This window comes from Sporobolomyces koalae (genome assembly GCF_050403365.1).
Source record: "Sporobolomyces koalae JCM15063 DNA, S_koalae_JCM15063T_v1_ctg5, whole genome shotgun sequence".
Taxonomy (NCBI): Eukaryota; Fungi; Basidiomycota; class Microbotryomycetes; order Sporidiobolales; family Sporidiobolaceae; genus Sporobolomyces; species Sporobolomyces koalae.
Window position 1 is genome coordinate 540,620 of NW_027481766.1, and position 15,798 is coordinate 556,417.

Sequence of the window (15,798 nt, forward strand, 5' to 3'; positions counted from 1 at the left end):
ATTCTCCGTTTTCTTTCTTTGCAATCTGAAACCCAAGCAGTTAACAACGCAACATCTCGCGTGCTCACAAATTATTATGCGTACGCATGTCAGCGAGGAGAGACTCGAACCAAGCATGATGTGGGATGGGTTGTCTATTGTCATTTTTCTACAATTCGATCAAGAAAGACACAAGTTGTCGTTCAAGCCTTTATATACGTTTTTTCCTTCTTCTTGTATGACCCCAAATCCCGATAAATCGTCCAACCCGGCGCCGATCTTTGAGAGAGTTTCGTTTTTATTAAATTTCGCCCTCAAACATGCAAGCACCCATTTCAGGTTTCGTCGCGAAACACGCATCTTGGAACTCCTTGTCGGTGATTTCGGGGAAGTGTTTCTGGTAGTACTGAGTTTTGAGGGCTTCGAGGAACTTGGGTACGTCGGGTTCGAGCACGAGAGAAACGGTAGCTCCTCCCCATCCAGCACCTGTAATTCAACATCTTGAGTGTCTGACCATCCAAGGAGATTCGATGGAAAAAAGAGACTGCGTACCTGTGACCCTTGAACCATGAGCTCCACTCTTTTTGGCCAACCTCGTCAACTCGTTCAGTTCTGGACAACTGCACTCGTAGTCCAACTGACAACTGCTCATACTCTCATCCATCAACCCTCCCATCCTCTCGACAATCAGTTGAGATTGTCGTTTCGTATCACCTTCCGGAACGGCGATCCCCGAAGTCGTAAACACGTCGGCAGGAATCGTACGCAAATCTTGTTTCGATTCCTTGTCGTCGGCTTTGTTTGAAGGGTCCGATTCTGCGTGAGACGAACGAGGTCCTGCCGTCGTTTCGAGAACTGGTGAATCTTCGTCTCCTTGAGGGGTAGCGACTCGGGAAGCGGTGGCAGCGGTGTCTTCGAGCAATTTCTTGAACTCGTACACCCGAAGTGCTTCCGAGAACTGTTTAAAACATCATCTCATGATCAGTTACGCACGGATCGAAAGAGAAAGTTGGAACGGCTTCGAGACTCACAACGTGACGAGCACGGGTTAAGATCTTGAACCTGCCGTTCACGGGCTCGACTTCTCGGTCCTCAACTTGCAGTTGCAACTCGAGTGGATCGACTTCGAGCTTTTCGGCGACTTCCTCCCACGTCATACCCTGTTCCATTCCGGGACCTCCGAGCGCTTGGAGTACCAACCCCATGAAGATCCTCAATTCGTGACTTTTCGTCGCTTGGTTCGGTGGCAACCTCGAGGAAGGCAGTGCGGGACGAGTCGGGAGCGTAGGGGGCAGGTGAGTCGGAGGACGAGTACCCTTTGCGACGGGTCCAGGGGCGGGAGGTGGAGTCTTGAAGTACGAATCGAGGATCGTCTTGTACGTCGGGAACGGACGGGTTTTGACTTTGAAAGGCAAGTTGAGGTGCTTGGCGAGCAGGAGAGCACCCAATCGGCATTCGACGACCTGCAAGAACGTGGTTAGGAAACCTGCAACTCTTTGACCCGTGGAGGAAAGATCCAGCATACTCGAAGATTGTACTGGAACTTGGCCGTGAGTTTCTTGTTGCTCCGGACCAGAGTGTTGGCGATGACGAACGAGAATCCGGGCTCAGTCTTGGGCAACGGAATCGCCCTCGCTTCGAGTTGAGGCATAAACTCGCTGATGCAAATAAGGTCTCTCATCAGGTTACGAATTCGCGGCTCGTGCTGTGGTGAGAGATAACTTACATGTGCAAGAGGTGTTGCGACATGCTGAACACGCTCGCGGATTGATCCATTCCTCCGGAGTTGACACCAACGAGTCGCTCTGTACCAGCCCAGAACAGGGGAAAACGATCAGGAACCTTGCAGGAGTAAAGGGCATTTCTCGAAAAGCCACTCACCGCCTTCGATAGCGACATTCGTAACGTCGCGCCTGCAGACAAAGTCCATGCCGTCTCGCCTGCCAACAATCTCGAGGATCGTCATGGCACTCGCAGTCGTCATGGCAGACGACGAGCTGAGTCCAGATCCCTCGGGCACGGTGCCGTGCACCATGACGAGGACACGTTCCGGAATCGCAGAACCCCATTTGGCCTCGTTCTTGGCGAGGTACGAGAGGATGCCTTTGCACCCAGCGATGAAGTAGTTTGACCAGTGGTGTTCCTTGTTGATGTCCAAATCGTGACCGTCCCCGTGCAGGTCGACTTCGATCGAGGTCGGAGTGTATTTGGACTCGAGGTTGTGCAGGACCAAGACGGTCTTGTTCGGAGCGGATGGACTCGGGAGGGACGAGTCGTCGTTCGAATTTGACGCGGTCGAGAAGGCTATCAAGACATCTTTGTCGACTGCAGCGGGTAGGACTGAGAATCCACAGTAGTCGATGTGCTCGCCTGTGTAAATTGTATGCGGGAATCAAGTCAGACGCGAGATCGATCAAGGTAGGCAGAGTGACCCCCACTCCGCTGCGCTACAGAGCACGTCGGGAGAATTTTCCTTTGGGCGGGGGTCCGTACTGCGTTTGCGCGGACTCGACGGACGTAATCACTTGGGAGAGTGAGCTCGACAACTGACCAATGATGTTAACTCGGCCTGGAGCTCGCGAGACCTTTTGTACAGGTGTGTGAAAGTCGGCTTGGAACCGCTCAAACAGCTCGTTCCATCTCGCGCCTTCCCGCAGGAGTGCGTCGTCCGTGTAGATGTCGGAGAGCGTTTTGGCGATTGGGATAGGTCGATGCGGCATCTTGAGCAATGTGGTACGCGAGCGACAGAATGGGGTCCTGGAAGAAATCGGGCACTCTAGTGGGGACGTCATCCGGCCTTTTTCTTCGCGTGTCTTGCAATTTCACCTCTCGTCCAAGCGGCCACATCCTGTTCACCGTTTTGCAAAGACATACAAAGTGGTTCCGCTTGTTGTGAATCCCGAGGGCAAGCTCGAGCCAGAATTAAAAAAAAAAAAACAGGCGTGTGCGTATCTTGGAAGCGAGAGAGCTTTCTTAGAAAGAGCTTATAGTACTGTACGTGCAGTGCAGTAGCGGATATAGGATAGAAGGACGAATCTGATTTCGTGAAAATCGCAAAGTCGAAACGCGCGACGGCACGCCAGGAAACGTCAACGTCAACACGCGACGCACACTTAACACCAATGCAATGCCCGGGAAGCACGCCCTGATCGATCACGACGGGCTCGACAATGGACTCTCCAGCGCGTCGAGTCCCAAACGTCATCGCAAAGCGTCTTCGTTGCCAAACTTGACGCCTCCCGCAGAACGCGACCAAGACATGTCTATCGCTACTTCTCCCCCTCAGGAGCAGGAACAGGATCAAGATGAGGAAGGTGCTCTCAGTGACGACAATGACGAGGATGCCGAACAGAATCGTCGTGCGCTTGAAGAGTTGCAAGCGACTCAGGCGATGCGATCTCTGGTAATTCCCATTCCCGCGCTCTTCTTGTCAGAGTCTAGACTTCTGACATGTTGATCTACCACAGAACCCCAAGATTGCTCAAGCTGGTGTCATCACCCGTGTCAAGCTCGAGAACTTCATGGTGCGTGCATCGTCCTCCTTCTTCTCGCTTCAAATCCCTGCTGCTTGACTGAGAATCCCCTTCACTAGTGCCATTACTCGACCGAAGTCGACTTTGGCCCTCAGGTCAACTTCCTCGTAGGTGTCAACGGTTCGGGCAAATCCGCCATCTTGACCGGAATCACGATGGCCCTCGGAGGCAACGCGAAAGCAACCGTACGAAATACCCTGCCTTTGAACCTCGAGCGACTTTACGCAGACTCTAACACGAACTCCGTTGGGATCAGAACCGAGCTGCAAAAGGAGCGGAACTCGTCATGGAAGGCAGAACGTAGGACCGCCTCCTTCCGTTCAATCACGCGTCAATCTCCGCTAAGCCATCTCTCGTTTATTTCTCGCGCAGATCTGCAAAGTGTTCTGTCACTCTCGCGAACCGCGGCAAAGAAGCGTTCAAACCCGATCAGTACGGAGACGAAATCACGATCGAACGGAGCATCCTCAAAGCTGGAGGAGGTGGATACCGCATCAAGAACGATGACGGAAAGACCGTGTGCACCAAGAAAGCCACGCTCGACTCGATCCGTGAGTCTTATTTTCCTTTTTCGTTTATGCCCGTCCGAGGTATATCCATTGGGTTTGCTGAATCTCCTTGCTCCTGTAGTCGATCACTTCAACCTTCAGGTGGACAACCCGATGACTGTGCTCACACAGGATCAGTCTCGCCAGTTCCTCGCAAAAGCATCCGCTCGAGACAAGTACAACGTGCGTCTTTCTTTGTCTCTATTCTACCGGCGCGATACCTTGGATTCCTGAACTCGATTAAAATATCCGAATATTGGCAGTTCTTCCTCCGAGGTACCCAACTCGCGCAATTGACCGAAGAATACGAAGCGGTTCGAGCCAACACGGAAACGATGGAAGAAGCCCTCGTGCGCAAACGCGAGATTTTACCCGAGTTGAAAGACGCGTACAAGCGGGCTCGAGAACGTGCGAAAGACGCTCAAGCCGCGATGGAACAGCAAGAGAACTTGCAAGGCTTGAAAGACCAATTGGTGTGGAGCTATGTCGAGGAGGTCGAAGATGTTTGTATCCATTTCGCCCTTCTAAACTTGCGTTCGCCAAAGAGATTTAGCTGATGGTTCTCTCGACGCTCAACAGCAAATCGAATTTGCGAGCGGCAAGATTGCCGAGGAAGGTGCGAAAGGGGCTGCGTTTGAAGAAACCATGCGGAAGCTTCAAGTGAGCCTTCTCTTTTGCATTGTCGAGACAGGGCAAACGTCACTCACATTTACTGGAACGCGCGACACAGAACGAGCTCGACGACCTCGCCAACGACATCAAGGTCGCCAAGGAAGCCGAAGCTGAATCGAAAACCGCCCTTGAAAAGTACAAGCCTCAACTCGAAAATCTTCAGCTCAAGATCAAGGCAAACAAGCTACGCTTGCAAAAGTGGAAGGTGAGTTAGAGCCACTGACAGATCGAAGAAAAAGATGAAGGGGGTTTTGTATTGACAAACTCTTTGACTTGCGCAGGACACGGAACGCAACATCAACTCGAACATCACACTCGCGCGCAACAGTATCAGGGACCTTGACGCGCAGATCGCTCAAGAAGAAGCGAAACTGTCTCGAGACATTGAAGCGGAACGAGCTCCGTTGCGGGCCGCGATCGAATCCGCCAACGAGGAACTGTCCAAAATCGAGGTCAGGGACCGTCAAGCCAAGGAGCAGATCCAAACCACGACGCAAGAGTACCAGGTACACAAGGACTCTTACGAGAATTTCAAAGAACAGATTGGCAACGCTCGTCGCCAGCAAGACACCCTCCAAGCAACCCTAAACAACATTCGTGCCATGTCGGGCAACCAAATGTCGAGGTACGGAGGACCGACGACCGCTCAACTCGTGCAAGCGATTCGGGCAGACCGTTCGTGGAGGGAAATGCCGATTGGACCGATGGGACTGCACGTCAAGCTCAACCATCCCGAGTATGCCAAGGTTCTTGACAGTTTCTTCAGTCACTACTTGAACGGATACGTCTGCGCCCATCCCGAGGACGTGAGGAAGTTGAGAGGGATGATCAAGCGGTACAACGTGTGAGTCGTTCTCCCTTTCGTTCCTTCCTACGCGAGGGACGTATGAGCTGACTCGCCAATTCTTTGCCCTCACCTTATAGGTCAGGAGAGACTATGGTGCTTTGCCTCAAGTACGATCCGAACTTTGATCGAGACTTGCAGCAAGGAGAGCCGGCGCCGCAGATTCTGACCATTCTTCGAGCCCTCACCGTCAGTTCTCCTTGCTCGATTTTCCTATAGGAGATTTGATCTTGCTGACTTGTCTGTCTTTTCATTCATAGATCGACAACGACTTTGTTCGTCAGGCTCTCATCAACTCGAACATGATTGAGAAAATCGCGTTGGTCCAGAGGCGTCCTGACGGAGACGCTCTCATGCGTACCGATCCGAGGAACGTCAACCGAGCTTTCAGTGCCGACATGTATGCGATCCGTCATGCGTGAGTTCCCATGTACAGCCATATATTGCCCCCCTCGCATTTCTCGCGAGAGGGAAAAAACCGAAAGGACAGAATAAGAGAAAAACAGCTTATCACTCGAATGTTTGCTCTTGCCAGCAAGGGAAAATCGTCCTCGGTCTCGATCAGCGAGTGGAGGAGTGCTTCTCGTCTCGGTGTCGACGACTCTCACAAGATTGCGCAAGTCTCTCTTCACTTTGACCCTTCGAGAAAACTCCTCTCGCAACTACTGATCATTGACTTGTTCTTCCTTTCGGAAAATAGTTCGATTCAAGAAGACATCAACAGGATCGAACACGATGTGCGAGCGATCGAGGTGAACAGACTTCAAGCAGGCAAACTCGCTGCGGCGGCTGAACAGCAAAAACGGGCTTTCGAGGTACGTGACATCCTTACCAAATCGGGGCCTCGTACCGCCGGCGATCAAACTCACACGCGTGTTTTTCTATGACGCGGACAGAGATCGATTGTCGACATGCAGAACAGGCGTCGCAAATTGGAACGAGACATTGGACTCTATACCGAACAACTGACCGAGGAACAACCGAACAACATTTCGGCGCTCATGTCCTCGAAACAAGTAAGGTCTTTTTGGGCACGATTCCACCGAAGATGTGTGGTGCGTGAGCAGTACTGATTTCAGTCACCACCGTGCTCTTAGGAGTACGAAGAAAACATTGCGAATGCACAAGAACAGTACCGTGCTGGGTTGGAACAGAAACTCGCTCAAGATGAAGACCTCGCACCCGACGTCGAGCGATCCAACCAACTCACGCAAGAGATTGCCACTGCCGAAGGCCTCGCGCAAAAGATTCAGGCGAGTCTCTACCTATATCGGTCATCAACAAGCCGCGACTTGCAGTCTAACTCGATGTATTCCCACGCGCGTGCAGAACCTGTTGTACGCTGATTACGGCAAAATGACGAACGCCCAACGCAAATTTGATCAGAGCAAACTCGAGAAAGATCAGCACACGGCGAGGTTGGCGAGATACGAAGCTGAAGCTGCAAATCTGCGCTCGACCCTTGAGGTGAGTTTTTTCTTTCAACCTTATCGTTTCTCCATTAATTGACGTTCACTGGCTGACTTGTACATCTGTTCACAGGATCGTACTACGCAAGCTTTGACCATTTGTACTCGCCCGCAAGTCGACAAACGCAAAGGCGCGAAGAAGTTGCAAAAGGAGATCGACTCGATCGAGAAAGCACTCAAGGAACGCGAGAAACGTCAAGGGGCAACGCTCGAGCAGATCCTCGAAGAGTTGGAGGTCAGGAAAAGGACTGCGCAGGACGCAATCAGGCAGACTAACGATCTTGCCAAGATGGTCAATGTGCGTATTGCTCTTCATCTGAAAGCCTCTGGTCCGTGTCGATATGTCAGGAACTGACAGTTTTCGAATCATGCAGCAACTCGAGAAAGCGTACGAAAGCCGTACATCGAAATGGACCGATTTCCGATCGCACATTTGCCACCGAGCCAAGATGCAATTCGTGTACTACCTCTCGAACCGAGGGTACCATGGCAAGCTCAAGTTTGACCACGAACGAACTCAGTTGCACCTCGCGGTTCAAACTGATGCCGACAAGGGTACGGACAAGGCGAAGCGCAAGGAAGCCGCGGCGTTGTCGGGAGGCGAGAAGAGTTTCTCAACCATCTGTCTCTTGTTGACCATGTGGGAAGCAGTCGGTTGTCCTTTGCGATGCCTCGACGAATTTGTGAGTCCGATTCGCGCGACTCGCTGATCTAGATTGAGCAAAGCTGACGAGAGTATTCTATCGTTTGCGCCCTCCCAGGATGTCTTCATGGTACGTTGCAGGATCCCCTAGGTCGAGTCTCATTGATACTGACTGTCGACTGCTATCTAACAGGACGCTGTCAACCGTCGAATCGCGATGAACATGATGATTGATACGGCCAAGGCTGCTGTCGAAACTCAGTTCATCCTGATCACGCCGCAAGACATGGGCGTGAGTTTCCCGGATCCTGCCTTGACTCTGATAATCTTGATGTCGGAGACACTGACTGTGACAACTGGTCCTGTAGAGTATCGCTTGGGGAGAAGAAGTGAAAGTGTCGAAGCTTGGAGACCCGAAGCGTGGCAAGGGTGAGCAGTGTTTCTCTGCATTAGGCTCACTCGATGGCAGATGCTAATATCCGGTTCTGTATAGGTGCCCTCGCCGCGGGTCGCTAACAAGGGAAATCTGTTCATCATGTAGCGCTTGGATTTTGTGTATGTACTAGCTCTGATAGGAATTCTTTCCCTCCCTACTTGCCCTTCGTCCTTTTGATTCCTCTGTCGCTCGCCTTGCTCCATGTCAACATTGCTTTGGATTTTGTACCTTGCCTTTGGAGAATTTGGGTCCCTCAAAAGACCTCTGAATGACAATTTGCGGTTAAAACTCAGGTGAAGGTCCCGAATTCCACTCTCAGGATTCTCGGCGCCTTGACCCGTGAGAGGTCTCACACTGTTTTCCCGGAAATTGACATATTAGGGAGCGTTTGATCATGAGGAAGCGTGATTACGACGCGCTGGGACCACCAATCCAAACGCTGGAGGGGTTTCTCTGCTCGTGTACGCTGTGCGACGATCACATTCTTGACGCAGTAGCGTGACAATAGATGAAAAAGAGTGAATCCAAAGACCGCGAGGAGGAATAAATCCAAAACAGTACGTAGAACTAGAGCGAGTGCATGCGGACAACTGCGGCGCGCGCGAGCCAGCCGGGAGCACCCAGGATCGAGGCACGCCCAAAGGGAATCGTCCGCTCTCGCAATCCGACTCTCGCTGGCAGTCGCGGCCTAGTCGTACCGAGCTCGTCTCGGACAGCACTTTTCGCTCGTGCAAAGACTCGTCAGGTCGTGGACCCCCCTTCACCACCACCGACCCCAACTCGCGCTCATCACCCGCCGAGACTCTCAATTCCTGGTTCGAAACCTCGACAAATCGGCTCAAGAATCTTTCTAGCGCGCTTCTGAACAGATAGACTGTGCAGGCGAGTCCATCCTGTCGATCGTCGCAGTCAACTTGTCGATTCGAGCGCAGCCGAATTCGGGGTGATCCAACCCCGAACATCATTCGCTGACGCTCGTTCTCCTCTACACGCACAGGTTTACCGCCTCAGTCGTCGACCTCTCAGCAGCAATCCTAAAGACCTCGCGGTGGTGAAACCCGAACGACTACCGCTCCACTTTGCGCGAGTTCCGAAACCGCGTTTCGATTCCTCTCGGCTATGGCTTCTTTCGCCCACCTCCTCGATGACCCTTCCGGCTATTCGTCATCGCCTGTAGCGAACAACAAGAGAAGGAAACGACCGACCAAAGCTGCGGCCGCGCTCATGGACGACGACGATGATTATGGATCTCGAAGAGTGAGTATCCCTCTTTCCACCCTTTCCCCGTTTCAGATCTGGCTCTCTTGCGCTAGCTTCCAATAGCCTGACAACGTTGCGTCCTTGACAGTCATCGACCCGCAATGCGAACAAGCCGAAACGATACCACGACGATGTGTACGAAGACGAAGACTACACACCCGAAACCGCGGGCGCGGGAGGCAGTGGAGGTCGTTCCACCCGCAACAGTGTCTCGATTGCTGCAGGTGCTGCTTCGGGACCTGCGAACGGGCACGAAGACCGAGGTGCCGAATCGGACGACGAAGGGGACGGGTTGTTGCGTTCGACCGCTCACATCTGGCGAGAACCTTTGCAACACTACATCCTGTCCCTTCACGCGCGTCGACGTCAAGTCGAACAGGCCGTCGAGGAAGACGAAGCGAGTCGCAAATTCTTGATCGCGGCCCGTGCGACCGACATGGCCGAGAAACGATTGCCGATCATGTTGGAACGCAAGGAGATTCGTATGGCCGAACTCAAGCTCGAGGAAGCGGCGAGAGCGAGGAAAGAACAGGAGGAGCGAGCGAGGATGGCCGACGAGGAAGAGAAGCGACAGGCGAGGGAACGTGAGAAGGAAGAGAGGCTCAAGAAACAACGAGATGCCGCGAGGAAGAGGAGGGAGGAGGAACGGTTGAAGAAGGAACACGACAACGAACTGAGGAAGCAACGAGCTGAAGAAGTCAGGCTCGCCAAGATTGCCGAAGCCGAGCGACGTGCGAACTTGACTCCAGAGGAACGCGCGGCCGAAGACAAAGTCATGGCCGAAAGGATCGCCAAGGAGAAAGCCGAAGCGCGTTCGAGGGTCAAGCACGGCGAGGACGAGCTACTTGCGAGTGGGAGAGGCGCGAGGCAACGGCGTCGACCAGAAGGACTCTCGGCCGAAGACGAAGCTGCTCGTGCGCTCGCCGCGTTCGGTGGCTACGATGACGACTACGACGACTTTGATGACGACGAAATCGACGAGTATGAAGGCGGCGGACCGAGGCGCAAGGGCAAAGGTCGACGTCGATCCTCATCCTCATTCTCGGATCCGGGCTTTGTTCTCCCTCCTGGAGCTTATCGAGGCCCAGATGGGATGTACTACGATGCCTCAGGCCAACCTCTCTCGTACACTGCACCCGACTCCCCTACGGCGATGGACGAAGAGCTCGATGAAGTCGCTGGAGGATCGGAAGGACTCGAGAAGAGGAAGCCTCAACAGATTGCCGAACTCGAGAAGAAGATCTGGCTGCAGATTGCCAGGAAAGACATTCCAAAAGTGCGTGTTGTTGATCTTAGCTACTTCCCACTTCAACAAGAAGCTGACCTGCTCTGTCCGCCCACTCAGGTCGCCAAAATCGCACAACAAAGTTCAACCTCGCGACAATTCTTTACAAAGCGTCTTGCTACTGTCGTCGCTCGCGAAGCTCGCAAAGCGTCGGTGCGCACGAAACCGGTCAAGGACGTACAGAATCGAGCCAAACGTGTCATGCGAGAGGTGCGCTTCCGCCTGCTCTTTTCGCCTGGACGCATGAGGAAACTGACTATCGCTCGCTACAGCTCATGATGTTTATGAAAGGAAACGAGAAGCGCGAGCGCGAGTACCGCAAAAAGGTGGAGAAGGAAGCGCTCGACAAAGCCAAGAAAGAAGAAGAAGTGCGCGAAGCGAAACGAACCGCGAGGAAACTCAACTTCCTCATCACCCAAACCGAGCTGTACTCGCATTTCGTGGGAAGCAAGATCAAGAGTTCGTGTCGTTCGCTTGGAGTCTTCTCAAATTTACGCCGATAGCTGACTCCAGACGATAAACTCGTTACAGCAAGCGAAGCAGAGGACTCTGCCGATACGGCTGGAGACGCTGCTCCGAAAGCCGCGCCTCTGCCGCAGAGCGATTCGCTCAAGGCTGCGATCGCTGCGGAAGACCTTCCCGAGGACACACCCCTGCAAGCCCTCGATTTCGACAACGGTAAGGCCTGTTCCTCTTTTCTGTGATCAGTTCAGATGCTGATCAACCGGAGGGCTGATTGCCAGACGACGAGAGCTTGGCGGCGCAACACGCTCGACGGAACGCTCAGAGTGCAGTCAACGCTGCGAAAGATGCAGCTGCTGCTTTCGACGCTGCAGCAAAGGCCCAGCTCGCGGCCTCGACCCCTAACGGTTCGGCACCGAACGCCCCTCTCGACTGTGAATTCAGGTTCCGTCTTTCCGTATGCCGCAGAGGGTGTGTTGACTTACCTTAACCTTGCACACAGTCGACGGAGACGATCTCAACTTCCAGAACCCTTCGACTGGAGGAGATGTCGTCGTGACGCAACCCAAGATGCTCGCCGCGACGCTCAAGGAGTACCAACTGAAAGGACTCAACTGGCTCGCCAACCTGTATGAGCAAGGTATCAACGGTATCCTCGCCGACGAGATGGGTCTCGGAAAGACGGTTCAGTCGATTTCGCTCATGGCATACCTCGCCGAGGTGCACAATATCTGGGGTCCTTTCCTCGTCATTTCGCCCGCATCGACCCTGCACAACTGGCAGCAAGAAATCACTAAATTCGTGCCAAACCTGAAAGCTCTGCCATACTGGGGTACAACGAAAGACCGAGCCGTCTTGCGCAAGTTTTGGAACCGCAAATCGATCCGTTACGACAAGGACGCGCCGTTCCACGTGGTCGTAACTTCGTATCAGCTCGTTCGTCTTGTTCGCTTCTTGAAACCCTGAGTCACGATTGATCTAACGATCATCTACAGGCTGTCGCGGACGAGAAATACTTCAATCAGGTCAAATGGCAGTACATGGTGCTTGATGAGGCACAAGCTATCAAGAGTTCGGGATCAACACGATGGAAGACGCTGCTTGGCTTCCGATGCCGCAACCGACTCCTCCTAACCGGAACTCCAATCCAGAACTCGATGCACGAGCTTTGGGCACTCTTGCATTTCATCATGCCGTCGCTGTTCGATTCACACGATGAGTTTTCGGAATGGTTCTCGCAAGACATCGAGAAGAATGCGGACAAGCAGAATGGGATGAATGAGCACCAGCTGCGCCGACTGCATATGATTCTCAAGCCGTTCATGCTGCGACGAATCAAGAAGAACGTACAGAACGAGCTCGGAGACAAGGTAGGCACACGCTTTCTGCGATCTTTCATCTCCTTCCCATAGCACGCTGACCGAGAGTCACCCCTCTAGATCGAGATCGACTTGTATTGCGAATTGACGCCCCGTCAGAAAGTTATGTATCGAACCTTGCGCGAGAACATCTCGATCACCGAGCTCGTCTCTCGCGCCTCTTCACTCAATGACGACGACAGCGTTAAGCGCTTGATGAACCTGATTATGCAGTTCCGCAAGGTTTGCAGTCATCCCGAATTGTTCGAACGAGCAGACGTGACGGCACCTTTCGCTTTTGCCGGTTACAACAAGACTGCAAGTTTGATCCGCGATCCCGAAGTTCTCGACGTCCCTTATGCAACCCACAGCGAAATCGAGTACACCATCCCGAAAACGCTGTATCGCGACGGCGGCATGCTCACCGTACCCGGACCCGGATCAAGAGCTGGCTCCGATACGCTCAATCTGAAACGCCTGATGAACATCTGGCACCCGTCGCACATCTCGCAATCGCTGAAAGAGAATCGTGAGCGCTCTTTTGCTGCCTGCACCGATGGCCAAATCTGATCGAATCGAGTGTCCAGGCCCGACATTTGCGTTTGCTCGTGCGCTCAAATACAGCCCAACCGAGCTTTACCGTGCTGCTTCCGCCCCCTCCGCCGTTCGTCTCGGACTAGCTCTTGAACGCCACAATGCCGCGCTTCTCGATGACCTACACGATCTGTGCGCACCCGAGTTTTCCTTTTCTTTGCACTTTGCAGCTCAGCTGATTGTTGTCATTGCCCAAAAAAATAGCGCTCTCGAAGATGGGGAGAAAGTCTCGACAACAGGATGCCTGAACCTCACGGTCCTCCCCTCCTCGGATAGAATTCCTCGATTCCGATCCGCCAACACCATCTCGCTCGTTCCTCTTGCGGGCATCGAGGAAGCATACCGCATCGCGTCTCCTTTGACCAACCAGGACGCACGTTTCTACCAGGATGCTGCCGTTGCGCCCGCCATCACCGCCACTTGCAGCGATCGGTCATTCGCATACGACAACGAGGCAGCGAGGTTCGACGAGCTGTCAAAGGCCGCAATTTTCGGTATCCCACCAACATCCTACGAAGATGACAAGACGATTGATCAGTTCAATCAGGCATTGCCCGGCTTCTCGCCTCGAGGTTTCCTCGGAGCGTCCTCGATCACCCAGATGCCGCTGCCATCGATGCAAGTACCGCAGCTGCAGAAACTCATCCTCGATTCTGGCAAGCTCGCCAAGCTTGATCAGTTACTCACAGAGCTCAAGGCTGGAGGACATCGATGCTTGATCTACTTCCAGATGACCCGAATGATCGATCTCTTCGAAGAGTACCTCGCATTCCGACAGCACAAGTACCTGCGTCTTGATGGATCTTCTACGATTTCGGAACGTCGCGACATGGTGACAGACTGGCAGACCAAGTGAGCTTTTCCGCCGTATTATCCCCGTACTCGACCGTTTGTACTCACCCCAAACGATATGACAGGCCCGAATTGTTCATTTTCTTGCTATCGACTCGCGCTGGTGGTCTCGGTATCAACTTGACTGCTGCCGACACGGTCATCTTTTACGATTCCGATTGGAACCCTTCGGTGCGTCCTTGTGATTTTTATCTCTTCACGGGGTCTGTCTCTGATAAATCTGCGCGTTACAGAACGATGCGCAAGCTATGGATCGTGCGCATCGACTCGGTCAGACGAAGCAAGTCACCGTCTATCGTCTCATCACGAAAGGCACGGTCGACGAGCGGATCGTTCAACTCGCTCGAAACAAGAAACTCGTGCAGGATGCTGTCGTTGGTTCTTCAGGGGCTGCACCGCCAAGCGAAGGTCCTGCCAAGGCGAACGAGGTTGTCTCGCTTCTGCTCGATGACAATGAGCTTCAGGAAGGACTGCGTCAGGCGGAAGAGAAGCGCAGGGCGCTTGCTGAGCGGATGAGTGCAGATGGCAAAAAGTAAGTCAAGTCTCTCGTATGGTTAGAAACTGCACAAAGCTGACTGTCGAGTCGAAAAACTTAGGGGGGCGCTGAAACGAGAAGAAACGAAGAGGCAGAAGAAGGCTGCCGCTCTCGAAGAGGCTCAAAAACCGTCGCCATGGGACGTAGCTGCAGATGATGAAGGCAAGTTTCACGATTTTGCTCGCTTCGGTAGTACAAACCGCTTATCGTCCTCTCTTGCAGACGCCTTCTCGTTCTTTGCGAACCCGAATCAAACTGCCGCCAATGATGATGATGCAGAACAGCCAGCGAGCCCATCTGGCTCCGGCGCATCTGGCTCTGTCGCATCTGGTTCCGTTGCGCCTGAATCGAAACCAAAGGCTGCACCTCGCAAGCGGAAGGTCGAACTTGACGAGAACGGAGAACCGAAAGCGAAACGCAAACGACGCAGCCGCGCCGAGATGTACGATTGTCCTTCGTTTCTCATCTTTGATTGCAAACGCTGACATACTTGTTCCTGACGCACAGGGAAGCGTTCAGGGCTGAAGAAGCTGCTCGCAAAGCGGCACGAGAAGCTGAAAGACTTGCGAAAAAGGCCGCCAAAGGCCAGTGATCGGCGGTTGAGGAGTTCTGCATGTTGTATCGTTCGTTCTTTTCGTTGTGATTCTGTCTGTCTTTGTACCCGAACTTGCTTGTTTCAGTCTCCATGTCAATGTTTACAAGTTCGCACGCAGCCCGGCTGACCGTCAATAGGAGGCTCGTCGCCATCCCGCAATAACAAGTAATGCCAATACGATGTGCTGCGTCTCCTGATCGATGCTCTCGGTCTGGCACGAGCCATTCCTAGACAGATAATTGCGGTTCCTGCCTTCCTGACCTTCTAGTCCTCCCAGATGATCGATTGACCGTCGCAGTGAGTTGCGGCTGCACAATGCTGTTCGAGCGCGCGATGAGTTGGGAAGAAGCGATTGCAGCATGCATAGACGCCGTGTTGAAGCGTATCGACCAGATGCTGACGGAGAGCACAAGGAGTGGTAAATTCTGCTCGATGACCAAGCTCGAATGTTGAGTAACGATACATGCGACATTGGATCAGCTGAAATACGCCGCACCTCGGTCACAGTAACCACATTGATTGAATGCCCAGAAGACGTGCGCAAAGTATTGACGACGAGGTACCCACCCCTCTACTCCGCTCGATTGGTGATTGGTGCGTCAACTATGCCTTAGTCGTGGATTAACACTAGGATGTACGCACCATCGGATTCGAGAAAGAGCAAGGTGTCCATCATCACGTTGTGAGCCGCACGAGCATTTTCGCGCTCCTGTAGGTGGTGTTGACATTGTTG

General features: G+C 53.2%; 3 protein-coding genes across 3 annotated transcripts; 2 read left to right on the forward strand and 1 right to left on the reverse strand.

Annotated features, from left to right (window-relative positions):
• Positions 1-280: 280 nt before the first annotated feature.
• Positions 281-2,699, reverse strand: JCM15063_006029 (uncharacterized protein; the record flags this gene model as incomplete). Its single annotated transcript, XM_076676785.1, has 7 exons — positions 281-465; positions 532-937; positions 1,011-1,442; positions 1,505-1,637; positions 1,706-1,784; positions 1,861-2,349; positions 2,531-2,699. 7 exons carry the CDS (start codon positions 2,697-2,699, stop codon positions 281-283), a joined length of 1,893 nt encoding a protein of 630 aa, XP_076536244.1.
• A 407-nt stretch (positions 2,700-3,106) lies between these two features.
• On the forward strand, positions 3,107-8,204 carry JCM15063_006030 (uncharacterized protein; the record flags this gene model as incomplete). The annotated part of the gene is made up of 23 exons (XM_076676786.1): positions 3,107-3,382; positions 3,447-3,503; positions 3,572-3,697; positions 3,769-3,812; positions 3,885-4,063; positions 4,143-4,243; positions 4,324-4,563; positions 4,640-4,720; positions 4,791-4,937; positions 5,014-5,576; positions 5,657-5,765; positions 5,837-5,994; positions 6,112-6,192; positions 6,277-6,391; positions 6,473-6,592; positions 6,674-6,913; positions 6,963-7,043; positions 7,119-7,343; positions 7,420-7,728; positions 7,807-7,818; positions 7,882-7,980; positions 8,057-8,117; positions 8,182-8,204. The coding sequence occupies 23 exons, from the start codon at positions 3,107-3,109 to the stop codon at positions 8,202-8,204; spliced, it is 3,447 nt and encodes a 1,148-aa protein (XP_076536245.1).
• Positions 8,205-9,243: 1,039 nt separating this feature from the next.
• Positions 9,244-15,062, forward strand: INO80 (chromatin-remodeling ATPase INO80; the record flags this gene model as incomplete). The annotated part of the gene is made up of 16 exons (XM_076676787.1): positions 9,244-9,381; positions 9,473-10,660; positions 10,730-10,879; positions 10,942-11,128; positions 11,183-11,347; positions 11,413-11,565; positions 11,634-12,067; positions 12,127-12,501; positions 12,571-13,018; positions 13,077-13,215; positions 13,288-13,935; positions 14,001-14,106; positions 14,169-14,467; positions 14,532-14,632; positions 14,693-14,912; positions 14,978-15,062. 16 exons carry the CDS (start codon positions 9,244-9,246, stop codon positions 15,060-15,062), a joined length of 4,836 nt encoding a protein of 1,611 aa, XP_076536246.1.
• Between the last annotated feature and the right edge of the window lie 736 nt (positions 15,063-15,798).